General features: G+C 34.7%; 1 protein-coding gene across 1 annotated transcript; it reads left to right on the forward strand.

Annotated features, from left to right (window-relative positions):
- Positions 1-7,207: 7,207 nt before the first annotated feature.
- On the forward strand, positions 7,208-9,620 carry Mkrn3 (makorin ring finger protein 3). The gene has a single exon (XM_005340566.4). It carries the CDS (start codon positions 7,324-7,326, stop codon positions 8,860-8,862), a length of 1,539 nt encoding a protein of 512 aa, XP_005340623.2. The 5' UTR covers positions 7,208-7,323; the 3' UTR covers positions 8,863-9,620.
- Positions 9,621-10,962: the final 1,342 nt, after the last annotated feature.

Here is a 10,962-nt window from a genome sequence, read left to right on the forward strand (position 1 = left end):
GATTTACTTATTGTTGCTCTTAAAATTTTATCTGGTGAAAAAATAAGAAATTCTATTCCTAAGTTCACCCAGCAATATGAATATGGTCCATGAATAATATAAAACATTTTAAAGAACAATATCTAAATATGTTTGAGATGAATTAAAAATAACGTTTAGATTCACATAGTGCTATATTAGACTCATTATTTATAATCATTTTAATTTTAGTGTTAACAAAATTTTTTTCTCTAATATTATCAATTGTTATCTTAAGATAAGGTCAGGGGCTGGGGATGTGACTCAAGTGGAGGCGCCCTTGCCTGGCATGCGTGTGTCTCGGGTTAGATTCTCAGCACCACATACAAAGAGTTGTGTCCACCAAAAACTAAAAAATAAATATTAAAATTCTCTCTCTCTCTCTCTCTCTCTCTCTCTCTCTCTCTCTCTCTCTCTCTATTTAAAAAAAAGATAAGGTCAGTTGTATTCTGTTCTTGCATTCTATGAGAGGACTAAGGTTGAAATAACAGATTCAGAGAAATGTTCATAAAAGGAACTTATTTTAGAACTTTCATCTATTTTTCAAAATTATCCTTGATAATTTATTTGTTTTATATAAAAACAACATTGAAGTCTCCAACATTTCAGTGAATGTGAAAAAGACATAGTTTTTTTAATATTTATTTTTTAGTTTTAGGTGGACACAATATCTTTATTTTACATTTATGTGGTGCTGAGAATCAAACCCAGTGCCTCATGCATGCTAGGTAAGCCCTCTACCAGTGAGCCACAACTCAGCCCCAAGACATATGTCCTTTTTAAGATCAAGGAAATTATTTTCTCTTCCTAGTTTCCTCTGAGTTTTATCATAAATATAATTTTAACAAAATTATCGAAATATTGTGCAGTTTTTTTTATTTTTCTCCTTTAATACACTAATGTGGTTGTTTATAATAATGATTTTCAAACATAGAATTAATTTAAAGTAATAGAATGAACACTTCTTTGTCATTTTTGTATTATTCTTTTACATATAATTGAATGTCATGTTTCTTTTTGGTGAGTGGGGATTTATAATTGGAGATTGACTTGTTTCCTATCAGCAAAAAAGATAAATAGACCTTAAGTAAAATTCCTACATGTTCCTGTGTGAATTTTTAAAAAGTATTATTATTATATGTTTGTACTTCAATAAATCTTTTGTTGATTTACATCTATTTATGAATATGGTCTATTAATGTTTTTCTTAAAAATGTAATATGATTGACTAAGAAGTTTTCTGGTCCTAGAGTTTTCTTTGTATGAAAGTTTTTAATTATAATTAATTTTCTCTACTAGCTATTCATATTTTGCTTTCACTTTATTTTTTATAATTTTAAGTTTTCAACTGTATTTCCATGTTTATTTAATGGCCTAGGTAATTTATGGTATCTTCTTATGGCATCCTTAAATTTTTTTTATTGGTTGTTCAAAACATTACAAAGCTCATGACATATCATCATTCATACATTTGATTCGAGTGGGTTATGAACTTTATAATTTTTTATTCTTAATATTGGTTAAATGAGTGTTCACCTATTTTTCCCAAAGAATCTCATCAGAAGATCATCAGTTTTGCTAAACACAGTAAGAAACGATCTTTGGCTATTCCATTCCTTATCTGTTTGTTTTCTTATATCAATTTCTGTTCTCATTTTTGATATGTCCTGAATAGTTTCTTTTGGTTAAGTTTTCTATCTTTTTTGTAATTACTTTAATTGAATGATTGCATCAGTAATAACTTATCCTGTTATTATATATTATATATTATAAAAATACATTATATGTTTCAAGACATATAATTTCCTGTAAGAAATATTATTTTCCACCCAGAATATAAATTTGGATGTATAACAGCTTCAAAATTATATTTTTGACTAAATTTGTGATTTTTTTCCCTTAGGCTGGAGGATCATTTAGGGATCTACTTATTAATATCCTGATATTTGAGTGATTTTGCATTTACATTTTGTTACTGATTTCTGACAAATTCAGTCTGGAGATAGAATGTATTCTGAAGGATTTCAATGTTTTGAAAATGTTGAGACATACTTTATGCATGATATATCATAAATTTTCCTGCATCGTAAGTATAATTTGCACTCTAGGTTTGATGGGTATACTGTTCTTACATATAATAATTATATCAGTAGAACTAATAAAGTGTCAAAATTTTTATAAACTTGTGGAGTTTTTTCTCTCTGCTATTCAGTCAATTATTTCTGCTCCTCCTAGTAGTCATAAGCATTAACAAATATTCCTAAATTTTAGATACAAGATGACATACATCTTATATTCACTTAAGTGTGATTATTCACAATTCTCTTCAGTTAATGCCCAAATAATTTTGAAAAGAAAAGGAACATGGAAAATGACAAGAATATTTTTGTTTCTTTTATGAAATGATATGCACTCTATCTCTAAGGACCCAAAACTCTGGTTAACTGACTTTTTTCCTCTCTGGCCCAGCATATCTGTATAAGATTACAGGTGGCACAGGTTTTTATATCTGACAATGCCGCTCAGGAACTCTTCTTGTAGGGAAAAAAAGAAAGATGAATTCAAAATTATTATTTGACATTCCTCCCACCCTGTCTTTTTGTTGTTTGTTTGTTTTTTTCTACTTTGGGGAGATGGATTTTTTCCATTCTTATGAATATTTTACTATATGAAAATTTTGTCTCTAAGCAGAGCTTTCAGTGCATAATAAATGTTTTAGTATGTGACCTATTTACTGTCATGCAGTTGAAAGTATTTATATTCTTTGTGCTTTCTTCTATTGCCTTTTGGCTATTTAGGTTAATGCTCTTCTAAATTTTACCCCTTAAGAATTTACTACAATAGATGTTTTATAAGTACTTTAAACAGTTACTTTGTGGATTCATACAGTTTCTATAAATACTATAGATGGAAATATTAGCCTGATAGAAGCTATTTCATTTGGCTATAAATTAAAATTTAAATATGTTTTGTGTTATCAATTTGATTATGACAAAATTCTGTTAACTACAACAATGTAGAAATGTAGCTGAATTTTTGACACAGAAATCCTCCAGAAGACTTATTGACACTTTGATCATTTGATTATAATAGATAAGCCAGTATAATTTTTACAATCATGCTACTTTTATTATATTAAATAAAATAAATATATGAGTAGCTGTGGAATTATTTGTATCTTTATTTTATATTCATATTGAAACTAAGACATTTTAAAATAATTTTATTGTATACAATTAGGGGGGCCAGATGCAGATTCCTTAAAATAATCCACAGGATACCCTCTCCCATGATGAGCTAAGGATATCTATTCTGTTATAATAGAACACAATAATATCATAATAGGATGTAATAATCACAATAATGAGGAAACAAAAAATACTGTTCAAATAAACTACATCTGATCTTCTGAATTAGAAGCAGAAACAATTTGCTCTTTAAATTTCAAAATAACAATCAGTTTGGTCATCAATATTAGACAATAAGCATTAATTTCTGCTTCTCATGTTCCAGGAAATTCTAGGGACCCTCTAGGCAGATAGCAATAAGTTTTACTTATTGAGAATAAAAACAAGTTACAGGGTTCTTTGATTAACTCCAAAATAGCAAAGACACTTATAGATATCTCATATATTGAATCTAGTAACAGATATTATTCCATTTATTTTATTAGAACTATCTCATTTAATATTGACAGCAAACTTGTGAACCAGTCATTATCACTATTACTGCTATTTTTCATGTTGTTTGCTAGATGAGGTAAAGGAACATAATTAATGTATGCAAGGGAGGAATCCCAGTAAGTGAGTGGAGGAGAATAAAGAATGTGAAACCATAATGTTTAATTCTGTCCACTTGAATTTAATCTCTCCTCCAACTCTTCCCCTTCCCATAGTGCCTAAACCTTTGTTCTTCAGCATCTGTCTGTGCTATGTGGGAAATTGCTTAGAGATCATTACATGTTTTTTCAATGTAGACATATTAATTATGTGGAGGCAGCATGAGCTATTTGTAGGGAGAGACTGAAGAACCATCTGGCTTTTTTATATCCTATCCCTATAGTTCACTTCTGAACTAGCCTACTACCTCCTGAGCTATTGTTAAAATGTGTGGACTGTGCCTCCACTCTGCAAAGCTGTAAATCACTTTTTATTACATGTGCTGGTAATGTGAGTGCTTTAGCAGAGCCTTCAGTAGGAGCTTTGTTTACCCTTATTGCTTGTGGAACCCCAAATGCTGAATATCTAAGTGGCTCATCAGCCAAGTTCCAGTCCCTGAGGAATCTCAAATTTTTTCTGAGGGAAGAAGGCTTTTTGAAATAAATAACTAAAGAAATATCACAAATGTGCTTCCCCAAAAAACATGTGAAAACATGAATGCTTATCATAAATAAAGAGTATGAATATGGACAAAGGTAGTCACAGAAAATTCTCTAAGGATAGCACTTTGTCTAAGATGGGAAATATTTGTTTATTTCTCACAAGATGCACTACCCAATAAATTTAATTATTTGGTCTCATATATTTAAATATTGAGGTTTGATTATATTTATAATACTACATATGAAATATTGCCAAAGTAAAACTAGGAGATACAAAAAACATGAGATGGTAGGACATCAACATAATCAGGAGCCATACAGTGAAAATATGAAAACAGATATTACTCATCCTAGGTGTATATCATTGAGCAGGTTAGAAAACATTCTATTTCTCAGATTCCTATGTTTGAGGGCTTGTGATGGTCAAATACTATTTTGAACTTCAGTGTTCAATCTTGTTGCAAATTGTCACAGGTGGCTATTAAATTTTTAATTAAAAAATAAAAATTCAAATCCTCAGTTGTTCTAGCCACATTTCAATTTCTCAGTAGCCATAAGAGGTCATGGATATTATACAGAATGGTTCATATATAAATTAATCACAGAGAATTCTACTGCATAAAATTTATTTATAGATATATATAAATAAAGAGAGAGAGAGAGAGGGGGGGGGATCCAACATGACTTAGACATAGGTCTGGGAATATAACATTAAACATTAAACAGATAATATATATATCTATACATATTCAGAATTCTTGTGTTTGTGAATCTGTGGAGAAATTGGTACACACAAGCTCTTGTGTACAGTACTAACTATTTTAATACCTCAGATAGTTAACTTTCAATACTGACAAAATGCTTTATGTTAAATGTCCAATTTACTTCTTATATAGAATGGAGAGAGATAAAGAGAGAGACAGAGAGAGCACTAATATTTCATTGCATTTCTGTCCAATGTCCTTTTAAGTATGCTTACTAAATGCAGCATTTTACCTTGAAATAATTCTCAATTTTCTGATGCTTTCCACCAATAATTTCTTTACAATTCTAATGACTTTTATTCCTTTGCTTGTCCTAATGTGCTAGCCAGGACTTAGAATATAAATAAAGGCTTTTCTGCCTTTATATTTATGTAAGAGAGAAAGCTGTATAAGCTTTACTTGGAGAATAATTTTAATTGCATATTAAATTGACTTAATAGATCCTTATATTTCTTTTTTGCACCTGACATTTTTATTAATAGATTTGTTTATAGGTGTATGACTACTTCAACTTTAAAGTTTAATTGTCAAACTTGTTCCTAATATCATCTTTTGGTTTTTAGTATTTGTTATTAATTAGTGATAATATTTTTTAAATTACAGAGCTTTGTCAATCTTGGTTATTTAAGCCTTTTTCATTTTACCCTGATAAGTTGCACCAGAAATTTATAAGTTTCAAAAAATCCTTTCAAAGGATTTTGCTTGACTTAGCCCCCTCATTTTATGCTTATTGTTCTTAATTCATTGCTTTTCTATATTTATTATTTGCTACTCTCTGACTTCTTTGCTTATGATTTTTTTAAAAAAATTTTCTTTAATTAGGACTTAATACAATGACCTAAAAGAGTATATAATAAATATTTAAACTTCTGTCCACTCTTAAATGTAAATTCAGGTTATAAATCCCTATAAGGTACATGTTTTAGCAAACAAGATCCAATACTATATAAAGTTCTGACATAAAAACACATACAGGTTTATTCTTAGGAAATAATTAGTAAGTTAAATATTTGAGACGTTAAAGTTCAAATAATCATGCAAAGAAAATGAAGGGAGAGAAAATAATTCTCTCTCCCCAAAATGCTGAAAACTACAGGATAAAACTTGAGATATCATCAAAAGTACTCTTATCAATTTAAAAATACACATGGAAATTATTAATCTAATAAAATATATCTACAACAACAAAAGGATGCTCTCTCATGGAAATTAAAACTTAACACTTGTGAGAGTATGGCAAAGAATACATTATGAGACGCTGCACTGCAGCAACAGAGTATGGACATAGATGAAAGGAAGGGAAACAATGGACATCATGAATTAAATCAACAGTAAAAATAAAAAGCCTGGGTCCCACAGGGCAGAGTGGTTTATTAAGACAGCATTAAGACGGGACAAATTTGCGGCTTCTACACTTTGGGGGAAGCTAGAGATAGGAACTATTACAAAGGAAGACATCTGACAAGCACTGACAAGCCTTGAATAAGAACGGCTCCCTGCTGACAATGCCTTGCTAGTGAAAAGCGTATCCACAATGAAAGCCCCCTAAAGTTAAAAAAAATAACAATAAAGACCAAAAGGAATGCTCTCTTGTCAACACAACAAAACAAGAAAAATCTTCTAACACTGGAGAGTCACGGAGTAAATAATGAAATAATAAAATACAATAATAAAGCCACAGACATAAAATGGCGTGAACAAAAAAATAAATTTATAGGGTTTGTGAATAAAATGCTTCAGGAACAAAGGGGGAAAGCAAGGATTATGATTTTTTTATAACAGATGGAAAAATAATCAAATAAAATGTGCACAATGGATTCTTGAATACATTTAATTAAAACCTCATTCTCCGGAGAAAACGGTGATGAATGGGGGGATTAGGGTCTGCCTGAACACAGCCGGAGGAGTGGCAAACGCCATACAAAGGGGGCTGTAGCCGCTCCAGCTCACAAGAACAAAAAGAAAAATGTCAGCTTGGAGATCCACAATGCAGAGCCAATAGCATGCAAGTGGTGTCACCACAGGAAGTGTCCGACACACTTCCTACAGAACAAGCAGTAGGAACCAAAGTTCACAGGGACCAGGTTTCAGGGGGGAAGGAAAAAAAGTGAACACTTCTTCTAGAGAAGCCACCGTGCTCGATCGGAGCTCCCGGCTTCAAATTTTAAACCTAAAACAACTAGAGACATTCTGGAGCCTTTTTGGGGACAAGAAGGTGCTATGGAAGAGGCTGCAGCTCCCTTTAAAACTTGCGAGGCAGATGGGGCCGAGGCAGGTGCCGAGGCAGCGGGGGAGGGTGTGTCTGGGCCGGGCCTCCCCGGGTTCGAGGTCTCTGGAGAGTCTGCAACTTTAGGTGTAAATCCTCCCGACGTGCCTTCGGGCCTGGCCTCATTCCCTGTGGCTCCTGGCCCAGCTCACCCCGGCACAGAGGCTGTGGGGCACGCCCAGGCCGCAGGGGGCGGGGCCAACCCCAACCCTCTTCCGGAACCGAACAATGGCGCCTGGAGAAAGCAAATCGTCTGCAGGTATTATCTGCATGGGCAATGCAAAGAGGGGGAGAACTGCCGCTACTCCCACGACCCCTCTGTGCGGCAGATGGCCAGGGAGGGCCACGTTTCACCGCCTGAGGCCTCTGCAGACAGAGGACCTAGTATGGCTGCGGCTGCGGCTGCGGCTGCGGCTGCGCAGAGCGAGCCCCCGACTCAGGAAGTGGCGGAAGCCCCTCCTGCTGCATCCTCAAGCTCCTTGCCTCTGATTGGCTGGGCTGCTGAAAGGGGTTTCTTTGAAGCTGAGACAGACAATGCAGGCCTTGAAGCTGCCGGAGGAGCAGGTGCACAAGGCTGGGAGGGTGCCGTTGAGTTTGTTCCTGGGCAGCCCTACCGAGGCCGCATGGTCCCACCGTATGGTCCCGAGGCTCCTCTACAGAGGCCGGTGCCTGAGAGAGAGCAGATGGCTGTGGGCATGGGGATGCAGCTTTGCCGCTATGCTGCCAGGGGACGATGCTTTAATGGGGAGAGCTGTTTTTACCTCCACGGAGATATATGCGACATGTGTGGGCTGCGGGCCTTACACCCCGTGGATGCTGCTCAGCGGGAAGCTCATATAAGTGCCTGCATGGAAGCACACGAGAGAGATATGGAGCTCTCGTTTGCTGTGCAGCGCAGCATGGACAAAGTGTGTGGCATCTGCATGGAGGTTGTCTATGAGAAAGCCAACCCCTGCGACCGCCGCTTTGGCATCCTTTACAACTGCAACCACACCTTCTGTATTCAATGTATCCGCAGGTGGAGAAGTGTCAGACAGTTTGAGAACAGAATCAGTAAGTCCTGCCCACAGTGCAGGGTGCCCTCCAGCTTTGTCACTCCCAGTGAGTTCTGGGTGGAGGATGAGGAAGAGAAGGAGAAACTTATTCAGCGATACAAGGAGGGAATGAGAAAGAAGGACTGCAGATATTTTGCTCATGGCAGGGGTTACTGCCCATTTGGAGAGAACTGTTTTTACAAGCATACATACCACTGGGGCCATCATAGGCGAGGTGGTGGCCCATCCGGCATATACTGGCATCAAGTTTTGGAGCCTGTGCGGGTGTCAGAGAGCAACATGCTCTTTAAAAGCAGTAAAAAGGAGCTTGTCATACGTTGCCTGGCCAATCTGTTGTTTAAGCGGTTTCTTGCAATGAGAGTTGGTTTTCCTTTCTCTGATGATCAGTGGGCTTGGCTTTATTATCAGATGGAAGAATATTTCAATTTTAATCCGTAGTATCATACTGTGGCACATGGTCTAGTCTGCTGAGGCTCTGTCATCTGCTGTTCTGCTGCCTGTTCTCCCTTTATTGATTGACATGCCTATTGCTTTCAGGGGCTATTGAGGCAATCTTTATGCAGTGTTTCTCTGTTTTCTTGTCTATTCCCTATTTCTCCCCACAAGGATTATGATGTTTTCTGTGTTAAAAAAATAACAAAATGTCCTTACAGTTACTGTTTGGTGAAATGAATATTTCTGTCAGTTGATGGTTTGTTTTGTTATGTCTGTTTCCAACAGTATTTACTCAGTTATAGTGTAGTGTTTACAGAATTTCTACTCATTGTGAAGTTCCTCAAGAATAATTGTGACAGTGTGAAAAGAGAAGTCTTATTGAATTAGGAGCTTTTTTGCCACAATAGCCTTAAAAAATGGACCCTTGCAGGGCCTTGCAGCTGCTGTCTTGTTTACATGTCTGTTTTTTCCCTCTTTCCTCTTCAAGTGCACTTGTTAACTTGTGGTTACTTTGTGATTTCGTGTTTTACTTGACCAAAACCAAGTGCATATGTTTACATGTTTTTATCCTGTTTAGCTTGATGTGAAATTATTTATATTTGGAAGTATATATTTAAGAATGACATATATATATATACAATATGTGTATAAGTATTAAAGTTATGTATTTGAAAATATATATAAAATAATATACCCCATAATATATATGTTATGTAATAAAATAAATGCAGAGATGAAAGTTAAAAATCAAAGGCTAGCAATATGGGCTATTGTGTGAGTTGTGTGCATAATCTTTCTGTCCCTGCACAGATGTCAGTGATTAGCATCTAATGAAAATGACTCCGTGTCTACTGCCAATTTTAACACACTGAAATCTTAAAGGACTTAGAAAGCATTTTATTAGTAATGCCTATGATGGCATTAAGAGCATACTATGCTTTTATAAATACAGAATGTCTGTTTCTATGCAATTTAACCACAATCTTATGATTCTTACTGACAGTAAATTCTGGGCTCAGGTAAACAGTTCTTTGTATTTAATATCTTATGAATAGCTAGATAGCTGTAGACTTTCCAAGTCACTGGCTTGTGATGGAATTTACAAATAAGAGTAATAGATGAAAAAAAGGAAAAACAATGAAAATGGTGAAACCATTAAGCATGCAAGAATGGAAAAATAAAAGAATGAAGAAAAGACCAAATGTTAAATTTAGAAAAACTTTAATACAGGCTATAATTACATTAAATAAAAGTTGTTTAAATGTGAAAAGTCAAATGCTATAAAAAGTGCTTAAAATTAAAGTGGAACAACATGCTGTTTAAAATGCATACTTAAGAGTATAAAAATACAGAAGCATATTGGCAAACTAGAAAAAAAAATAAACAGGTGCTGTGCCTCTTTATGACAGACAGATTTATATTAAGCATAAACACTGCTGGAAATAAAGAGGAATGATGTATAAACATTAAGTTATAATTCACCAGAAATATATGATATTCAAATTTTGTGCTAGTAGTATAACATTGTGCTAGGTGTGCAGATAATTGATAAAAAAATATAAAATGCAAAAAAAAATCAAATGCTTATTGGATAATTTAATCCATAGTTTAGTAACTGAACAGCAAAGACTATCAAAGAGTTAGACAACACAATTTTAAGTACTTGATGTAATTGATTTGTATAGAATAATACATACCAATACACAAACTGCAGAGTACACCTACCTTGGCTCTTGGCTAAGATAGCTGAAAAAATATAATGGGAGCTTGAGGATTTTCAGACTGCCGTGACTATCCAACAAAGCCAGGCACATTTACAGAATTTATTTCATGTTCTAAGCATATTTAAAAATACTGATTTAATTTTCAGATCACAAATTTTCTCATACTTAAGAGGTAAATGAGGTAAAACTTAGTAGGTATGAATTTGTAAAACAAGGGGTGAAACTCAAATGGTAATTTTTAGAGCTTGACTTCCCCTGCTGTCTCTACCCCTACACAGGAGCAGGTTGACTAGCTTCATGTAGCAATGTATATAAGGCATGTAAGTCTAGATAGTTCAGCTAGGAGGGGCAGATGGGAGCATAAATTAGCTATTTTATC

This window comes from Ictidomys tridecemlineatus, chromosome 5 (assembly GCF_052094955.1).
Source record: "Ictidomys tridecemlineatus isolate mIctTri1 chromosome 5, mIctTri1.hap1, whole genome shotgun sequence".
Classification (NCBI taxonomy): domain Eukaryota; kingdom Metazoa; phylum Chordata; class Mammalia; order Rodentia; family Sciuridae; genus Ictidomys; species Ictidomys tridecemlineatus.

Bases quoted from the DNA above. Each gene is read 5' to 3' on its own strand.
- Mkrn3 (XM_005340566.4), top strand. From the start codon at position 7,324: ATGGAAGAGGCTGCAGCTCCCTTTAAAACTTGCGAGGCAGATGGGGCC.